Source organism: Centropristis striata, chromosome 5, assembly GCF_030273125.1.
Source record: "Centropristis striata isolate RG_2023a ecotype Rhode Island chromosome 5, C.striata_1.0, whole genome shotgun sequence".
Lineage (NCBI taxonomy): Eukaryota > Metazoa > Chordata > Actinopteri > Perciformes > Serranidae > Centropristis > Centropristis striata.
Window position 1 is genome coordinate 41,186,034 of NC_081521.1, and position 21,491 is coordinate 41,207,524.

Below are 21,491 nucleotides of genomic sequence, written 5' to 3' on the forward strand. Positions count from 1 at the left end.
CTTTAGTTGTACCAGGCATTATAATGAACAAGAAATGGAAGAAAACGGGTGCTCTAATCATTTTTTCCATGACTGTAGAAGGGTTTTCACGTTACTAAAATGTTCAACTCGATAGGACTATTCGATGCTCGATACCATTTTCGATACACACATTTCGATATCTGATGATTAAGGCCCATTAATTCAAGAGTTAAATGTTTGTTTCCTTTCCCATATTCCTGAATATCACAAGTTATCAGCTCATATTCAAATACTTAGTCAAATGACTGAATTATAAAATAATTTGCGAAATGACTGTCTCCCACATTTTACAGTTGCTCCTGGCCGTCTGAAATATGTCTGTATCTTGTGTGAGATTATTCACACCATTAATTTGGGGGGTGTCTAATTTCAGTTATGAGATGTGAAGAATCCATCCTGATAAATGTCACGACTCTGCTTTAGAATTGCAAAAATTATATTTGTGGGTGATTCTGTGTGTATGATGCAAGGTTATAATAGTTTTGGATTTTTCATTAGTTTTAGTTTTAATTTCGTTGTCAATTTTTGTTTTCAAATTCAGTTAGTTTTAATTCGTTTTTAGAGTGAGTTCATTAGTTTTAATTAGTTTTTATTTTTTGGAAAATGCTTAGTTTTAGTTTAGTTTTTATTAGTTTTAGTTGTTTTGTAATGGGGTATGTGTTGGGTCCAGATTCAATAAGGTCACAATAAATGTTTCCTTTATTTCCTTTGATCCATCTCAGCCCCAATAAGTTTATTAAGTCATAAAACCAGATGGATGAAATAGATTTCATATCAACCAAAAGAATTACGTATGAAACAAGTTTACAAAGACGAAAACTAAGGACATTTTCACTATAATTTCAGTTAGTTTTAGTTAGTTTTGTAACCACAAAATACAGTTTCAGTTAGTTATCGTTTTTTTAAAAACTCTAGTTTTTATTTTTATTTCAGTTAACAAAAAAGTTTTTTCAATTCTAGTTTTTGTTATTTCGTTAGTGTTTGTTCACTATAATAACCTTGGTATGATGACTACCCAGAACACTTCAGCTTTGAAATTTGTGTATAAAAAGTTGATAAAAAGTTTTTTTTTTAGTTTGAGAACACCATCAGCATCCATCACTCACTGATATGAGTGTGTCAGATGTTTCTTAGATTGATGCTCCAGCGAGGTGGCCTGCCTCAACACTCTTTAGCCTGACAGCTGCTCCTGCAGGGCCAGTCTCATTCTATTAGTGGATAATCAATAGGAGACACTCATCCTCATATAGCCCCCTCAACCCCTTGGCACTTCACAATTTTGTTTTTTATCAAGCAAAAAGTGCAATCACTGCAGGAAAAATGTACTGCGTCATTCTGTTGTCAGGAAAAAAAATGTTCTGAGTCACCTTTCAACACACAACTGTGCCAGAAATGCGTCTCTGCATTCACCATGTGTGTTTGCAGAGCCGGCCCAAGCCTCCATGGGGCCCTAAGCAGAATTAGATTTTGGGCCCTCTATTTCTGCCAATAATATTGACGTTAATAACAAGTTAATAACATAAATAACACCAATGCAATAATAACACCAATAAATGAATGATGTCCAGGGTGTCACATATGGTTTTTGATCTCAAAATGTAGCACATTCAACTATAAGAGCGACTTGAGATTGTTTTAAATATATATATATATATCTTACTGGGGATTTCCACCGGGCGCGTTACAGCAGCAGCACGTCAGTTTAGCGAGCCGGCCGTATACACGCGAGATAACGAGATCACGCGATAATCCTGACCATACGGGAGACCGCAAGATCCCGTGATAAACTTTAAACTCTATTTATACAGTCTATGGATAAACTGTGTGTATAAAGAAACAACAACAACAACAACAAAAACCAACTTACTTTGCTTCTCTGAGGTGAAAGATATGTTGATCTGACCATCTATCCTTATAAAAACAATATGTTATGTCATAAATGATTGTATGATGTTCCACTTCAACAATCAGTCTCTTGTCGTCCTTGTCGCCGATCCTCTGAGACCCATTGATTGATTGATTGATTGATTGATTGATTGATTGATTGATTGCTGATCTGGTGCCCCGGTCATAACATAATGTTGATGTGAAGTAGTTTTAGGCTGCATGAACTGCGTATTGTGTTTTATTTTGAAAGGGGCGGAAGTGTTTTACGCTGATTCTGAGTCGGACTTCCTGTCTGGTGATCTGCTCTGTTGAGATTCACGCGGTTTGGCAGCGTCTCGCGGAGAAATAGAAGTCCTACCTAATGCTCGCGTAGAGACGCTGACGTGACGCTGCTGTAACGTTACGCTACGCGCCCGGTGGAAACGCTCTCATTGATTAGAGTGTTACCTATTTGCAACGTCATACGCGACGCTGACGTTACGCTGCAGTAACGCGCCCGGTGGAAATCAGGCTTTAGCCTCATAGCATATTTGCCTAAGTCATATTTGAGCGTTTCGGAAAACAAGAAAAAAACGCTACATCCATCACACTGGTCTTTTTTTGGAACGAACACAGAGTACTTCTGCTCACTGAACGCTATTCCAAAAATATGAGCAGGTTCACTGCAAAAACTCAAAATCTAACCTAGAATACTGATCTTATATCTTGTCAAAATGTCTTATTTCTAGTCAAAACAAATCTCTTTACAAGTCTCTCTTTAAAAGTGTTTTGCTAGCGTTTACATCACTTCATCATACCTTGTTGCAGAAATGTGATTAAAAGTAAAAACACACTTCTCCTAATCCCTTTGATTGACTGAAAGAACATTTATTGTCTAGAAAGTTGAAGAAACATGAACTACCTTAGGCAGATATCACAAATTGGCCAAAAAATGACTTAGGCAATTATGCTATGAGGCTAACGATATATATATTATATACATTTATATACATTATATTATATACATATAGGCCTACATCAGCAGCAGCACTCTTTTGACATATTTTGATCATGCAGAAATCATCATTCATACATGCAAAAAATAAAAAATATAAAATATATCATAGGTTTTATTATTGGTAGTTGCTCTTGGGGGCCCCCTAGTGGCCACGAGGCCCTAAGCAGTCGCTTAGTTCGCTCATGCCTTGGGCCGGCTCTGTTGGAGCATCACCAGTTGTTTTTTATGCTTCTGTTCATGGCAGAAACTCCAATTAAATGCTAAGTCATTAGCCATGCTGCTGTCAGAGCTCTCTGTGGTTAATACTCGTGTCTGTTGGAGAGTCGGACACACCGGAAGGGTTTTCACACCAAACATGCTCTTTGTTTGACAGCTTTATGTCACACTATGTGTTTTCTTTTCTCTGCTCTCTGCATGAGTTCAATAGGCCAGTAATGAAGGCTGATTAGCCATGATGACTCACATTACACACATTAGCTTCCTGGTTTGTTTTTTCTTTAACATGGCCACAGTAAATTCTTTAGTAATGTAATTTTTATATTTATGTCAAAGTTTCACCAATGTCCTGGTTGTTTCTTTACCCATTATGTTGCACTTAGACACTGTTAAAATAATTGATTATTTTCTATATTTGTAAATTATTTTATGCTTTATTTCTGCTTCTCTGTTTGACTCTCTGTGGTCTGTCTTGTTATTGTGTCTCACAAAGATAGTATGTCTACAGAGTCAAAGGAATTTCACTGTCTGTATAGATTCTAAAAGTCTAAAAATATGAAACAGACAATGAAATATATGTAGTCAAAGTTTCTAAACCAAAATTAACACACAAAATTTTTCTAACAACACTCAAACATGTGTTGCTTTACAAATAACCAGACACATCTGGGTAGATGTTGACTTTGCTAGGAATTGTACTGACTAATGAACAAAATGTCCAGTTTGCTGGCGCTGTAAAGCACCTGCAGTGATACCATCTCCAGCACATACCGTACATTCTGTAACATACCTGGCCTCGCTGTAATTTAAACTTCAAACTAAGGCAGGGTTTGTGCTCGGCCCCAAGAGGCGGGTGGGAAACCGCTAGCGCCTTTTTTTTTTTTTCATATCAAATCAAATTAGCTCATATAGCTGGGAACTGTAAGGCTTACAGCTTATCTACCCATAGATCCTCATGTAAAGTACCTGAGCTGATAACCATCTCTTCACCAATAAGGGGGCTTTCTTTTCAAACGGACAGCGTGCATTAAAGACAACATGTGACATTACGCCATGCAGGAACTGGATTTGAACACATAGTTTTGCAATTACACGGTTTATTAGCCTGCAAAGTTCCCAGGACTAATATTTTAATCTATTACCTGGTCTGATGTGTTTTTTTAGCTGCATGAGCTGCCAGAGCAGGGGACTTCTAGTCCAGATGTAGTGGGTGGCAGCACAGTCTGGCACAGCTTTATAGATTGCTTCCTGCTAATGTCACAATCTATTTTCCTGTCGCTGCTGCAGCATGGTTTTTCTCTGTGTGTGTGTGTGTGTGTGTGTGTGTTTAACCCTGCCTGGGCGGCTCCACGCTCTGCTGAGCCTTTTCTTTAGCCATGTGTACAGTACAGGCTTGATAAGGTTCTGAAAACATACATGCACAGAAAGAAACACTAGACGATCTGATTGCAGTGCAGCTCAGATTTAAAGTGTAATGCAATCACCAGTCACATTAGTTAAACGCTCACATCCCTCACAGTAGCTAGGAAGCAGTTAGCGAATCCCATATAGCGATGCTTCCATGATATGCCTTTGTCTGGTGTGTGTGTCTTGGGATGACATTCTTCCAGTGTCTCGGTGTGCAGATGTATCTGCCGGTGTGTATCTCCATGCTGTGCACAACACCTCTGAGGCTACATGTGGCTGCTGAATTATGCAAAAGCCCCAATGTCTGTTGAGAGGCAAAACAGACAGTGGAAGAGCCAATGGAAGAGTGTGTGTGTATGTGTGATTGGGACTTGGGGAACACTCTGTGGTGGGGGGTGAGGGTTATTTAGGAATAGCAGTATGATTCCTGAAAGATGAATGCAGAGAGGAGGGGGGAGGAAGTAAGATAAAACGGTAATGTGGGCCAAGAGAGAAGTTTCGCCTAAAGGGGGAAATGCTGCAGTGCTCAAGGGTTAAAATGTGCTTCCAGCTGTCTGTCTCCTTCCTCCTTTCTGACCCGTGGTTCAGGTAAACTTCAGTCCATGTGCTGCTCTTTTTCAGCAAAGAGCACTCGGGGATAACCCAGCCCAACTTGGGCGGCCCCAGCCCTCCATTGCTCAGCTCGCCTCAGTAGAAAAGGTTCTCTGCAGAACTGAATTATTCATGGGACTTTAGAAGAGTGCAGTGAAAATCCCCACCCCCCACACACTTGCACACAAAACCTAACATGCCACATTTACACACACACACCATGCATTATCATCATATCACTACACTCCTCAACACATCTCATCACAGCACATCTTGCTTCATTGTTAATTTTTCTTATTCAGGCTGATTCCGTATTTGTTCTGCAGTTTCATCTCACTGTGTCTGAATAATTAAATAGATTAGATCTCGCTAGGTTGTGTTCATCGCATTCCGCCGTCTGTGTCGTTTGTCTCTATGAGGGGTGGGGTCCTGCTTTTAGTCTATGCACTGTGCTGAGTGTACGTACATGTTTGTTACGTAAGTCACTGCTGTGGTGGCTAAAAAAAAAAAGGGAAATCGCAGTAAAGAAGCCCTCGGCGCTACCTAGAGCTAGGTGCTCTCTGGGTAGGGTCAGCCTCACAGAGACATGGAGAGGAAAAGGAGAGAGAGGAGGGCTAACCGAAGATGTGTTTGAATGAGTGAGGTGGATGTTCAGTGGTGGAGAAGGGAGTGGTTGGTGTTAGGGGTGCAGAGACGGATTGCAGATATGGGGGAGGGGGTAAAGGAGCACTAGGTAGTGGATGAGTGAGTGAGCAAGCAAGTGAAGGAGATGGAGGAAAGATTGAAGAGATCGATGACACGTAACCTTTAGCTGCAGTGTGTAGTGGGTGTGACCACGTTAATGTGTGGGTTTATTCTCCCCACAGACTCCTGCTTGTCAGCGTTTAATGTCTCTTTCCACAGCCTCTGGATACATGAAAGTTAACAAATGAGAGGTCGAATTTACAGGTATTAAACCTAGAAAATACTAGAAATATTTCTAATATGCATGATATTTAGGCTGAATTGTTCTAGTGCTTAAAGTAGAAAAATGCCACCTTTTTATGTGGCTTTCAAATCAGTGTTTATGGTAAATGTAGTCCACTGGAGCAACACGTTTCTCAGTGCATGCTATAATGACCCAGAAAGCTGAGTTCCATGCCAGCAGTGTCTATATGTACAATGATGCATTGCACTCAGCTTCTGATGCCCAGCCAAAACACCAGGAGTTCTGTTTTGTTTGTTTTGTTTTTATTAACCCATTGAAGCCTGGAAAGCGGATACGTCGTTTTGTAGTATTTGTATAAGCTCTCAAATACCTTTTTGAATTTCATTTCTATCTGCTACAGAGGCTGAAAAATCTATTATTTAGTAGAAGAGTTGACACTTTTTTTTCCAGAATTTTTCCAGAATTTCCAGAAAATTAGAAGCTTATTTTAAAATCGCCCAGCGATTTTTCAGGCCTCAATGGGTTAAAGGATCCCCATTAGCTTGTGCCGTGGCAGTTCTCTAGTCTTCCTGGGGTCAAAACATTCCAACAAGTAATATTCAACAGTCCTACAACAACTTTAACAGTAAAAATACATTCCAAAATACATTAGAAAAGTGCAGCACAAAAGTTCATTACAAAGTGCAGCACAAATTTTAAAAGACAGTTTGTAGAATCAAACCATTGAATTATAGCCATTTGGATTAAATGTTTAGGAATAATTGGTCAAATGCATTTGATCAGAAAACAAATAAAATACAAAAAAACAAAAACAAAAAAAAACAATCCAGCTTTGACCAGTATCATTGATTGTAATCCTGGACATCATGAATCCAGGCAAACATCGCTTCTATAAAGAATAGCGTCCTTTCAACCAAAATAAACAAAAAAAAATTTAAATAAACCCCCCCAAAAAATATAATAAGCCCAACACCTAACATGAACCTCTGACAAAGTACATCTTTAATTTCTTTTTAAAGGATATTTTGCTTTTTTCTTGACAGATATCAAGTGGTAAATCATTCCATATCTTACTCGCTCTATAAAGCTCTGTTCTTTTCAGAGAATTAGTTCTTGGATGAGCTTGCACAATATCACCCTTGTCTGCCTTCCTGGTGTTATGTTTATGCACAGTATTACAAAAAAACTATTTTATCTCTCATGAACTCAGGTCTGTGTGTTGTTAATGTGTTGCTCAGAAATGTCACTGTGCATGAGGCCAGCCTCTTTTCATCATTGAGCCATGATCGGCTAGATTGCATTTTAAGAGTGCTAGTTCTAGACGAGCAACCTAGAACTAGCCTAGCAGCCCTGTTCTCAACAACTTGTAATTTTGTCTGCCTATACTTATACAGGTAAAAAATTAATACGGAGGCTCTGTAGTTCTAATTAGCGTCAATCAAGGTGGCAACAACTTTTCTTAAAAATAATTTTCCAGTAGCACATTACTGCTTCACTCCTTCTTGACTTTCACAATGAAAGCCCAACTTAAATTCACTCAGCATTTTGTCACGAGGCAACTCAACAAAATAACTTATTACAATATTGCAATACAACGGTCATCTGTTCAGCGTCTCAGCTCCACCGCTCTTGGTTTTGTTCTTATTTTATCTTGATGAAGTCTGAGCAAAGCTCTGTCCAGAATAAGGCGGAGTGAGGAGGGAAGCTTTCATGATTTATGTCAGCAACTGCATCGAACAAAAATTGCCCATGCTGACATTCATTGCAACAGAGTGATTCAGTTTTTGTTGGCTCTGAAGGGCGATATGAGTAAAGGCATCACCAGGCAGCGTTTGCTCTTTGCAGCTCAGATTTTTGGAGAGTGCCCGCCACCAACTCCACCCTGCTCCTCTTGTGTATATTTCACCCTTAAATTAATCCATCTTAATATCTGAATTAGCCAAAACACTGTAAAAGTTATCATCCTCTGCTTTAAAAAAAACAAACAGGAATGTTGTTGAGCAGCATGGAGAGCATAGTCCCTGGCTAGCCAGAGAAATCCAGGCTGAAGTAGCCGATAGTCCTTCCAGGCCTCCAACTACATCACTGTCACATCAAATCATGCCACTGAATGACGGAAAAACAACAACTTTTGCAGCAGGAGAACTCCATAAAACAGCATGCATTAAGAAATGTATTGCTTCAATGGTGAATTTTCCTTATAAGAAATCCATTGATGTGTTATCAGCCATGATCTGCACATGGCCCAGGTAGAGATGTCTGTTAGCTCAAAGACTGACACTGACCTCACTCCCTCTGTCTGTCTCTCCCAGTTGCTATAACATACTGGATGCATGAATTTAAAATGTGCAGGGACGAGCCTGCAAGGCGACTGCCTCTTCCATCTGGTAGTTCCGGCAAAGCAAATATGTTATGATAAGTATCTTATCATTAGTGCTTCATATTCATTATTTCTGCATCTGTCATCTTTGCTCTAGGATCGCAAGCTGTCAAAAGTGGAACGTCAGCGCTTTAAGGAGGAGGCAGAGATGCTGAAAGGCCTCCAACATCCCAATATTGTCCGTTTCTATGACTTCTGGGAGTCGCCCCTCAAAGGGAAGAAGTGTATTGTTCTGGTGACTGAGCTCATGACGTCAGGAACACTAAAAACGTGAGTACTGCTGAAAGCATTTATTCTACTGACACACTAGTTTAAAGAAAACATTGGATATTCAAATAACTATTTGTGCCATAGACAGACTTATACACAGGTTAAAGAGACCTTTTCACATACCTTTTTTTTTTATACACACTGTAAAAACAAACCTGTTGTTTTTATGGTAAAAAACCGGCAGCTGTGGTTGCCAGAACTTTACCGTAATAAATACGGTGCAACTTTTTGTAATATTACGGTAAAATTGTATTAGCACTGTTGATTTCCCATTTAAGATGCCATTTTAGTCCATATTTTAGCGTAAAAATAAAAAGTTTTTCCATCAAAAGAAACGCTGCTCTGCCATATAATTGACAAGAAATACTTAATAAATGCCAGATTTTACCATTAAATATTACAGTATATTTCTGTTGGAGATATGGTGTTTAGTACATTTAACAGTGAAAAAAAGTATTTTTTACAAAAAATAAATACAAAAATGACAGCTTGTATATATATTACAGTATATTTTTGCACGACAAACATGGTGCCAGTGTATTTTACAGTGGAGTACTGTATTTAAAAAAAAAAAATGTAATACTAAATACTGTTTTGGCTGATATATACATTTACGATGTTTTATTGTGACTGAAACTGAATTAACCCATTTATCATTTTACGGTCTTTTACTGTCATGGTTTAGCAGTTTTTCACCGTAAAATCTACAGACATTTTTTACAGTGTAGGGTTCGTACGGGTGCTTGAAATCCTTGAAAATGCTTGAATTTAAATGTTGTATTTTCAAGGTTTAAAAAGTGCTTGGAAATGCTTGAAATTCTTACTGTATTTCTCTCGCAATCTGACTATATCCATCTATAGCAGGGGTCTCAAACTCACGGCCCGCGGGCCAATTGTGGCCCTCGTGATGATATTTTGTGGCCCCCACCTTGATATGAAAGTTTAATGTGAGTTTTATATGAATGCCACTTTACTGTGTTGTGTGTGGAAGGTCCCTTTAATTACTTTTTTTGGTAATTTTGTGTCTTGTTTTGGTAATTTTGTGTGTTTTTTTTTAATAATGTGTCTTTTTTTTGTAATTCTGTGTCTTTTTTTTGGTAATTTTGTATCTTTTTTGGCCATTTTGTTTCTTTTTTAAGTCATTTTGTGTCTTTCTTGTGTCATTTTGTGTCTTGTGACTGTGATTTAGGTTTTTTCTGTCATTTTGTGTCTTTTTTTGGTCATTTTGATACTGCCTCCAGCGGCCCCCAGGGAATTAGAGTTTGAGACCCCTGATCTATAGACTATAGATAATCACATGTTCAATGTAAATAATAATGAGTAGCCTATCTGAAATGAAGACCGTTCCTCCTAAAAGTATAACACCATCGCTGTTTGCATGGTTAAGTAAAATCTTCTCCTTTTAGCATGTAATTACTCATCTAAAACATGCAACTTACAACCGTTGTAAGGTCCTGGAAAAGCTTGACAATGGACCTGGAAAGTCCTTGAAAAATGCTTGAATTTGACCACTGAAAACATGTACGAACCCTGTAGATAGATATTGGGAGCATATGAAACTAGATGATCTAATGAATCTGTAGGCACCATGTGCATCAGGATATCGTGTCAGGAAGTTGTCAAAATAAAGCTGCAAAGTTCTGCTTTTTTATGTTTTGAATTTGACCACTCAAGTGTATGAACCCTGTTTATAGTTTGTCCTGAAAAGTCTGTATTTTATGAAAAATATATTTTGTAACTCATGTGATTGTCAAGTGATGTGTTCCTTTCTACTTGTGGCAGCTATCTAAAGCGTTTCAAGGTAATGAAGCCCAAGGTGCTGAGGAGCTGGTGCAGACAGATCCTGAAAGGCCTCCACTTCCTGCACACCAGGACCCCTCCCATCATCCACAGGGACCTGAAATGTGACAACATCTTTATCACCGGACCCACGGGCTCAGTCAAGATCGGGGATTTAGGACTGGCAACCCTCAAGGCAGCTTCCTTTGCTAAGAGCGTCATAGGTAGGAGACTTTGAAATGTAGCCTGGCAGATTAATGGGGCTTATACTAAAGACGTAAAATATTACATATCCACTATGCACTCTTCTCTCTGCAGGCACCCCTGAGTTCATGGCTCCAGAGATGTATGAGGAGCACTATGATGAGGCTGTGGATGTCTACGCCTTCGGCATGTGCATGCTGGAGATGGCCACCTCAGAATATCCCTACTCCGAGTGTCAGAACGCTGCACAGATTTACCGCAAAGTCACTAGTGTGAGTACACATGCATTTTTTCCAGTTTGTTCCAGATATTAGATTTTAGGGAAAATATTTAACTTGGATATGTTTAATAGCCCAAAAGATAACAGATTAAGATGAGCGACCCTGACCTTAAATAACAGCTGATACAATATTATAATAATAATAATAATAATAATAATAATAATAATAATAATAAGCAGCTGTTGCATTTATTGTGCATACTCTTATACTGTAAACAACAACTTTTAGCCAAAAGTATTCAGATAACAATAACTGAAGGATCGCAAATATTTTCAAAGCATACACACAGTTCCTCTATAATTGTATATAACTGTGGTTTATGCTGTGCCAGCTGAGCACCTACGAGAGAAGCACTACTGTTTACATGGTATCTTTAGTTTTGAATAACTCTATAATTGTGGTTTCTCAAATTGAAAGCAAAAAAAAATCTTGTTTATGCCACAGTCTTTCAAAAGAGACCTTGCTTGCAGCAAAGCATGACTTAGAGTTATAAAAGAAAAAACATTTCCTTTTATAACTCGGGGTCATGCGATGAGAGCTTTGTGCGATAGGGCGCAGTGACATCAGGGATGTTTTAGCGACATCACCTCATAAAATCCACAGCTTGTTTAAAGGAACACTCCACCGTTTTTTCATATTAAAACATGTTATTCGGGTAAGTAAGACGAGTTGATACAGACCTCTTGCGTCTCTGTAGCTGTGTCCCAATGTCAAGGATCCTTCCTTGGTCGGATCCTTCCTTCAGAGTCGGGTCCTCCGAAGGCAAGGCAAGAGTCCTTCCTTTGACTGGTGTAATGCACAAATGGGACAGCCTTCGGAGTGTGCAGCTGTGCGTCATTGCGTAATTGGACGTCCTGCTTAACTTCAGCGCCGCTCTCGGCCCTTTGGCTAAGATCAAGTGTAGTATCTGTTCTTATCAGTTTAATAAAAAATAAATAAATAAATTCAGCGCCGCAATTTCAAAATCAGTTCACGACATGAATGTGTCTCTGGCATCAGCACTCTGACACATATTTGTGAAAATGGAAGAAGATGCTTTAAGGTTGAATCTCCATGATTTATCAAGTAAAAACCATAAAGTGGATTAAACCTGAATATTTAACTGATCCTGGCTGAATTCGGCCGCTACTTAGTGCCATGAATGCAGCGGTGCATAATTCATCATGGAAATATGTTCTGTGATTTTTTATTTTTTATTTTACAGTACAGTACAATAACAGTTATTTATAAATAACAATAACGGATAATAGCGGACTTTCGGTCCCTGTAAAAACAATAAAGAAATGTATAACTTTCTGAATGGCACAGTTGCACATAGTACATCATCATGGACACATATAAATTAATAAACAATAACTTTAGCGACTGAGACGGCATTAATTAACTTAACCGGCAATGTATCAAGATGACGTTTATTATCTTTAAGCTTAATATTCTGGCATATGCTTATTCATATGTTTTTGCTTGACTGTGAACACACGTTTTGTAAGTTATGTGATAACATTCAGTGTAAACTGAAAATATCTACATATTTAAATGCATATTGCGCCGCCGGCGTCGCTGTTTCTACGCTCGCCATTTTTAAATCTCCCGGTAGACCGGTGTTGGCAATGCTTTATGGGTAGTCGGAGCGCACGGAGGATACACACATGCATCCTCGGAATTTGGGCAAAAGAAGGACTCTGTCCTCCGGAGCATCCTCGACATTGGGACAGTCCTTCGGCGGATGTCGATGACGTGGTGTCCTTCAAATCCAGCCGTTTGAGCATCCTTCCTTGACTTTGGGACACAGCCAGTGTGTGCACTCAATCGCCCTGGCGCGCGGCGCCACTTGGCTAGCACTTAGCTTAGCCCAGTTCATTCATTAGGATCCAAACAGATGGACAGTTAGAAGCGACCAAACTCCTCCACGTTTTCCCTATTTAAATACAGCTACACGAGTAGTTAAACGACCAAGTATGGCGCAGTAATATCATCACTCCTGAGGGGAGAAGATTTTTCAGGAGTGATGATATTACTGCGCCGAGTCGAAGTGCTCCCAAGTGCTATTCCGCCATACATTATAGTTCTCCTTTTTATCCGCTTAGAAAAGCGCCACGTTTTATCGTTGTGTCGCCATACTTGGTCGTTTAACTACTCGTGTAGCTGTATTTAAATAGGGAAAACGTGGAGGAGTTTGGTCGCTTCTAACTGTCCATCTGTTTGGATCCTAATGAATGAACTGGGCTAAGCTAAGTGCTAGCCAAGTGGCGCCGCGCGCCAGGGCGATTGAGTGCACGCATTGAGACGCAAGAGGTCTGTATCAACTCGTCTTACTTGACCGAATAACATGTTTTAATATGAAAAAACGGTGGAGTGTTCCTTTAATTGCAGAAATGCAGCAGTGTTTTTAGAGAAGAAGATCTGCATTGCTCCGTTTCTTGGGTGAAGAATCTAATGAGCCATATGGTGTCACAGAGGGAGTCCAGATCTGCTTTGTTTTTTAGATAAAGCCTAAAGGCTGTATTCCATTCCATTTCAATGAGCTTGTCTCTGCAAGCAAAACATTCTGCAAACTGTTTCTCGATTAGGGGCTGTCTAAAGTCATGATGGTGTTCCTGATTTGATGAAGAGTATTGATTTTCCATGCTCGGGCCTCGGCAGTGTGGGAATCTGAGAGATGACTCTTTCACCTGCTGCTAAAGAAGAAAAGGCCTCCATGCCCATATTAATGGTCGGGCAGCATCAGTGCAACTATCTCTCAATACAGTTCTCTGCATTGTTACTGTATGCATATTGGAGTACCCTGCAGGGACCACTGCAGGATATTAATAGGAGATTGATCAAAGAGAAACCCTGATAGCTTTATACTTCTCCCTGAGCACATACAGCATGCAGCTGCATAATGTGTAGGAATGTTAATCCAGAGGTTGCATATGTTTTATTCTGGGTGGCAGAAAATGAGGTCAGAGTGCTGAGCTAAGGAAATGTATTACCAACAATCCCACAATTTAAGCAAAAAGTACAAGTAAAGTACTACAACAGCGATAAAAATCTCTTCAGAATAAAACATTCACAGTGTAAAAGAGAATGAAAAATGTCTAATCACTCCTGCTGTCACGGCCCATCCATACACAGTCAAATTACTATAATAATTAAGGCCTACTGTGTTCTAATTGTAGTTCACATTTAACCCATTGACGCCAGGAAAGCATTCCCGCATTTCTACCATTAAGGCCGGGACAGCGGATATGTCATTTTGTAGTATTTGTATTTTTTTCCACCTATTTTCGGTCTCTTGGACAATGAAATGCATCAGAACATGATCAGAATACATGCGGGAGTGTCGCAATGCATCATGGGACTTTTCATAGATATATATATCTATATATATATATATATATATATAGATATATATATCTATATATATATATATGAGCGGAGGAGCTCAGCAGGAAGTGACGGAAGAGATCTGATGAAAACAGCGCCGATGATTTTATTGCTGATCCGAACTTTGAACCCTCGGAACCAATCGACCGGCATTTATGGATGAGGAATATGTTTTAAGACGACATATTTTCCCCGAAGAACAGACAGATTTGTGGCCATCTGGAGATAATAATAATATTATTAATAATATATTAATATTAATAGTAATAATAATTGATTGTGATGATGATATAAGAAATCATGACTGTTTATGTCTTATATTACTTTATGCGTCGTTGAGTACCCTGAAAAGTGCAATATATAAAATGTATTATTATTATTTATTATTATTATTATGATTTTTTTTTTTTATTACAGTAGGCTAATGAGAACTATGTCTTGTTCTTCCAGTGGTCATATCATGTTAGCATCTTGCTAATGGGCATGTATTAGTATTACGCACAGGATTTTTTATTCAGTCAAATGTAACATTTGCTGAGTTTGTTGATTTTTTAAAAAAACTTTATTGAAGGTTTGGACAAATAAACTCAACTTCGTATGAAAGCCACGGGTATAAGCTCTCAAATACTTTTTGAATTTCATTTCTATCTGCTACAGAGGCTGAAAAAGGTGTTGAATTTCCAGAAAAACTTCAGGTTTTAGGGGGTCATTTGAAAATCGCCCAGAGGTTTTCCAGGCATTTTTTTCCAGCCGCTTTAGGCCTTAATGGGTTACAATAAACAATATCCAGAATGACTCAGGGCAGACTCCAGAAGGCTGCTTCTCCTGATGTGAGAGCAGGAGACAGCTGCTCTAAAACACACCCACCAAAAATATGGTGAACATTTGGATAAAGAGAAGTCGACTGTTCTGCAGAAGAGCTATGAAAGGTTCCATTGGATAGTTTTATGTTCTTTGGTATCCGTTGCAGTTGACATGGATTGGAGCTGACCACGGTTGCCGTGCTCTGTCATGGTTGACGAGCCCTACAGGGTCGGAGTGTCCCATGCTTAAAAGATCAGATTTAGGGTGGAAAATCACAAAAACATCCCCACGCTCTTTCCTTTGTTTTTCCTTCATCATTATTCTTCATCAACAGAGTGTCCTTTCATGCTGTGTCCTTTAGCATTTGTTTATATTTCCTTTTCCTCAGGGAGTGAAGCCAGCCAGCTACAACAAGGTCATGGATCCTGAAATCAAGGAGATTATTGGGGAGTGCATCTGCCAAAAGAAAGAGGAGCGGTGAGTGACTGTGGCCATCGTTGTCCAGTGTCCAGCCAAAGGCCCACAAGGTGCCCTCTCATCTCTCAGGCCTGGTCTCACCTCCCCCACTTCATTTCTGTGGCGCTGACAGTTTGTCTCCCAGCAGCACTGCAGTCTCCCACCATATCTGCAGGATGTCTTTCAATTTCTGTTACATAATGACTTTGTGTACAGAGGGGAAAATAACCCTTAATTAGCTTCCAGTTGCTTTTTTTATTGAAGCATGATTGGGTTCAGTGAGTGACTTCCGTCTCTGCAGCAAAGGTTACACATGTCCATGTTGTGCCTACACAATGTGGAAATAAAGTCTGATTGTGATCATTCTGACTGATAACGCAATAGCGACATGATTCACAGCTGGAGGAAATTATAATTTTTGCATCATTATTCAAATTCTTTTTGTAAAATATGTTTTTGTGAGCGTCTGTAAAAGCAAAGACTTTTTAAGTCTTAGGAATACAATAAAAAGACCATCACGATACTTAATGCAGAATCTTATTTTCACACAACAAAGAAATAAGCCTCTTGCTTATTTGATATATAACTAGTTCACTTAGCAATTTGAATAGAATTGTAATTAATTAAACAGCTCTAGTCCATGCATGGTGCCAGATGTCACACTTGCACTATCAACACACCTGCATTTTTCACAGCTAACCATATTGATGCCAACTCTATCTAATATAATCTGTGTGTAGTCCACATTTGTGCCTTAGGCCCCGTTCACACAAGGACGGTCTGAACAGAAGACGCAAAAGTGGCGTCGCGTCTTCACTTTTTATTCCTCGTTTAGACGAGCGTTTTCAGGAGGAAATCTGCTGCATACGGTGACGCAAAAGTGTGTGAAATGTGATTGTATGCAGCCAGGCGGCATCACTTAAAGCCATAAGAGCATCTTTGGACATGCAGAAGTTTTCACGCCACACATTTTCATCAGCTACTCCTTCCACAAAGTTCTCCACCATCACTAGATCTCCCAGGTCTCGTTCACAGCCGTCTGGCTCCTCCCACCAATCGCTGCATCCAGAATGTGATGGAGGTAATTCCAGATCCTTCTCTGTTCACTAATACTATCTGTACATATCCTGGACATTTGGTGGAAAGACTCCTGTAAGTTTATTAGAGCTGCCAGAGCAGCTTGAAGGTCCCACCATGGAAATAATCCCACGTTTCTTTATTTCCTGTCCTGGAGCATGTATGTGACGTAAACACATACGTGACGTGAGCAGATCAGATCAGAGTTTTGTGTCTTGTCAGTGTAGACGACACGCTACGGAGGAGAGGATCTAACTTTTACACTTTGGAGGGTGGTTTCAGATTTTTGCGTCTTTAAGCCCCCAAAACGCCGTCACCGTCTAAACGAAAGGCACTTCACATAAAATATTTTGTTGTTTTCACCCGCAAGCGTCCTGGTGTGAACGGGGCCTGAGTCTTGATCTGTGGTGTTCCTTCTCCAGGTACACCATCAAGGACCTGCTGAACCACGCTTTCTTTGCTGAGGACACAGGTGTAAGGGTGGAGCTAGCTGAGGAGGATGATGGGAAAAAGGACTCTATCGCCCTGAAACTGTGGGTGGAGGACCACAAGAAGTTAAAAGGGAAGTACAAAGAGAGCGGAGCCATCGAGTTCACATTCGACTTGGAGAAGGAAGTCCCTGAGGTTGTGGCACAAGAAATGGTGAGTGAATGTTTGAAGATGAATCAGATAAATTCTTCTGTACTTCTTTGTTTTACATTGTGATATCTGCCTTATGACATCTAGACATGGTTCAACCTTCTCAGAATACCTTTCCTGATTTTATTTTAAGTAATAATTCAGGTTTGACCCATCCTAGTTATGCAGTTTGTCTGGCTTTGCATTTCCTTCCAGCTGCGTGTTGAAGCTTCTGGTATTACTTGTTCTTTTACTCATCATCGGGGAATGCACTCCATGCAGATCGCTGGTGATAACTTACTCTGTTCTTCCAGGAATACACTGATTGCAGTTTTGTTTATTTTCCTTTTGTTAACATTGTTTTCTCTGGTGAACACCATCAGATAATGCTCCCACAGGCCCTGTAATAAAAAAACTGGCCCAGAAAAACTGAAAATGTCTCTGTGTGTAAGCCATGATAATATCAACCTCAAGGTTTTATATCCCTCATCTTGCATTCTGCAGCAATATTAAATTATTTATTGTGGTGTGGGATTAAGAGAGATTGATAGCTCAACTTCTGATGAAGAATATAAAAAAGTTATTATCAGACTTTGTTCTTAAACAGGCTTTGGTGGAAAAAAAATTAAATGGGTAGCAGTATCAGAAAACTACAGAGACCAATTCTTCAGTGAGACATTTAAAAGTGTTCTTTTGACACGACTATTCCAAATGGTTTCAATCAAACTTGCTTTGATAGCAATTCATGTTTGGCCCATTTATTGCATCAAGACCGACGAGCATCTGAAATGTGTTATCAGATTTTGCACAAAGAAGTCGACAGTACGAGCATTTATCCCCCTCGTTTACATGCACACTAATTCCACCGCTATTCCATATATATATATATATATATATATATATATATATATATATATATTTGGGTATTGGAGCATACACTTTGGACATACACTACTGTTTTGAAAATAAAAAAAAAGATTCAAAATCACATATTATGTTGGACTAAAGGACTAAAAAAAGACACAAAATGACAAAAAAAGACACAAAATGACTTACAAAGACATGAAAAGAATTCAAAAATGGACAAAATAGCCCAAGACTCCATAGAGTTAAGTTGTTAACCCATTTCTTGTTCCCTGAAAAAGGCCTACTTGTATAATTCTGAAATGTACATTATATTTTACCTTTTTTTATTTACCTCTGGCAGTTCACCACTTACCTTTGTACCCTTTCAAGCTGTTAATTTGACTTGAACTGCTTGAATTTCAATAAAAAACTGGAAAAATTGGGGTGTTCTAAAACTTTTGACCGGTAGTGTATATACAGCTCCTTTAGAATGTGGAATATTCATGTTTTTCAGCCATGTAAACAGCTTAGTAGAAATATTGTCTTTTTTGCCTTCTCTTATTCTACCTTTTGTTTTAACCATCATCTTCCTTTTCATTGTTGCTCTCTCATTCTCTCCCACATATCACCTCTCCTCTGTAATAATCACCTGGCCATGAGAGCAGACATGTTGACCAGCAGTCAGATTGTGATGAGTCGTTGCTCAACAGACAGGCAACATGAGAGATGTTCAATCAGATTTTATTTGTATAGCACATTTCAAACAAGAGAGATGCAGCACAAAGTGCTTTACATAAAAAAGGAGAAAGTAATAATAATAATAAAAAATAACGAAACATAGAAACAAGCAAACACCCTCCACCCATCCTATTAAAAACAAAGCACAAAACTGAACTCAACATGGAGCAGCGAGGAAACACTGGAGGCAGGTTAGAAATTAATTAGATAAAAAATAAAGTAAGATTTAAAAAAATTTAAAAAAATGCTGTCCCCATAGATAGGCCTTAAGCTCATTCCTTCATTACTTCTCAGTCCTTTACTTCTACGTGTTTTCTGTGACATTTCATACCGCAAATTCTGTTTATTTAAAGTTCTCCTCCATTAAAAAATATGTTTCTTATGTTTATGTCCCCTGCAGTGCTGCTGGGGTAAATATCTTCTTGACTACACTGATTTGTATCTGTGCAAAGTTTGTACCAGGGAGTAGTTTTTACATTCCTTTACTGAAGGGAGAGATTTCTGTGTTCTTCCCTAAAGATCCAAACATGCTGAGCAAGATAGATTAGGTATACTTACAACTTGGAAAGCCAATTGCTGTCCAATATGAAAAAGCTGTGAAAGAAACCAGAAACTGTCTTGTCAACACAGACAGTGAAAGCACACAGTAACTAACTGTATGTTTCACAACCACTAAAGCTGTGCCAGCCTCTGCTAGTTAAAAGTTAAAAAAGTTAAAAGATGCTAACAATACTTCTGCTAGTGGCTGATTTTGGGACTCCTCATCTGAGTCTGCTGAATCTCTCACATCTTTCCTCTAAAGGAAAAATATATTGGACAAAAAAAAACTATCTCTGCAGTCTGCATAACGTGAGCCACCGCCATATAGCTTTAATATGCAATACACATTAGCTTTTTTCTTTCAAATATTATTTTGTACTGCTTTACACATGGCTTCATACCTTTTTGGTTTTGAGGCAAAGCTGTTTCCTTTTTTTTGTTGCATGTGTAATGTGTTATATGCATTGTGTCTCATATCTTTATTTGCAGATGTGAATATGTGAATGAACATCTGGATGGACAGTCCAGACGGTTCTGTCATGAACAATGAGCAGAGCTGCTGACAAAAGGAATCGTTCCCCTGCTCTGATCCCCTTGAAATAGATTTTTCTTCTCCTGCTTCCTTTTCTTGCTCTTTCTCCCTCCCTCCCTCACACAATGTGCTCTCTCTTCTCTCACATGCTCCATGCTAAAAATATCCTGGAAGTCATGCTCTTCCCTTTTTCTTTGTCAGGTGGAGTCTGGCTTCTTCCACGAGAGTGATGCTAAGACTGTGGGAAAGTCGATCAGGGACCGTGTGGCACTGATCAAATGGAGAAGAGAGAGAACAGTGTCTGCTGCAGCTCCAGTGGAACAAGGTGAAGGGCACCGAGTCCAGATGACGCCATCTCAGGGCATCTCTGCTGTGGCTGCACATGTAGGACAGCCTTCGCTGGAACCAGAAGAGCCCGAGGCAGACCAGCACAACAGGCTGCGAAACCTCCCAGCCAGTGCCACCTCAGTGACATGTAAGAGGAGCTGTCCCCCTCCACTCAGAAACACATGAGCTTAAAGGAACACTCCACCGTTTTTTCATATTAAAACATGTTATTGGGTCAAGTAAGACGAGTTGATACAGACCTCTTGCGTCTCAATGCGTGCACTCAATCGCCCTGGCGCGCGGCGCCACTTGGCTAGCACTTAGCTTAGCCCAGTTCATTCATTAGGATCCAAACAGATGGACAGTTAGAAGCGACCAAACTCCTCCACGTTTTCCCTATTTAAATACAGCTACACGAGTAGTTAAACGACCAAGTATGGCGACACAAAATAAAACGTGGCGCTTTTCTAAGCGGATAAAAAGGAGAACTATAATGTATGGCGGAATAGCACTTGGGAGCACTTCGACTCGGCGCAGTAATATCATCACTCCTGAAAAATCTTCTCCCCTCAGGAGTGATGATATTACTGCGCCGAGTCGAAGTGCTCCCAAGTGCTATTCCGCCATACATTATAGTTCTCCTTTTTATCCGCTTAGAAAAGCGTCACGTTTTATTTTGTGTCGCCATACTTGGTCGTTTAACTACTCGTGTAGCTGTATTTAAATAGGGAAAACGTGGAGGAGTTTGGTCGCTTCTAACTGTCCATCTGTTTGGATCCTAATGAATGAACTGGGCTAAGCTAAGTGCTAGCCAAGTGGCGCCGCGCGCCAGGGCGATTGAGTGCACGCATTGAGACGCAAGAGGTCTGTATCAACTCGTCTTACTTACCCGAATAACATGTTTTAATATGAAAAAACGGTGGAGTGTTCCTTTAATCTGTGACTTTTTTATGAGTCTCTTGATTTGTGTATCTCTGCAGCAGACAGCACACTTGATAGTGGCATGGGCTCCACTGTGTACTCAGACTCCCACAGCAGCCAGCAGAGTGTCCTCTACCAGTCCCTGCTGGAGCCGATTACTATGGCAACACAGCAGGTCTGTATCATGAGCATGCACACCCAGGTGGACCATCTACATTCAGATTTATTAAAATACACACACTGGTTGAAAGCAGCCATTGCTCATGTGGCCTTGGAGCCGAGCACAGTCACGATAACTACAC

At 39.6% G+C, this 21,491-nt stretch overlaps 1 protein-coding gene and 1 non-coding gene across 2 annotated transcripts in view; both read left to right on the forward strand.

Annotated features, from left to right (window-relative positions):
- LOC131972110 (serine/threonine-protein kinase WNK2-like) overlaps positions 1 to 21,491 on the forward strand; it is a 77,896-nt gene that overhangs the window by 26,510 nt on the left and 29,895 nt on the right. Inside the window, exons 3-9 of the mRNA XM_059333871.1 lie at positions 8,525 to 8,697; positions 10,480 to 10,700; positions 10,795 to 10,952; positions 15,523 to 15,611; positions 17,090 to 17,309; positions 20,143 to 20,416; positions 21,249 to 21,364. Of these exons, the coding sequence (XP_059189854.1) occupies positions 8,525 to 8,697; positions 10,480 to 10,700; positions 10,795 to 10,952; positions 15,523 to 15,611; positions 17,090 to 17,309; positions 20,143 to 20,416; positions 21,249 to 21,364 (1,251 nt within the window). The remainder of the gene's footprint in view (positions 1 to 8,524; positions 8,698 to 10,479; positions 10,701 to 10,794; positions 10,953 to 15,522; positions 15,612 to 17,089; positions 17,310 to 20,142; positions 20,417 to 21,248; positions 21,365 to 21,491) is intronic.
- Positions 11,828 to 12,014, forward strand: LOC131972403 (U2 spliceosomal RNA). Its single transcript, XR_009394464.1, has one exon. It is a non-coding gene; the product is annotated as a U2 spliceosomal RNA (small nuclear RNA).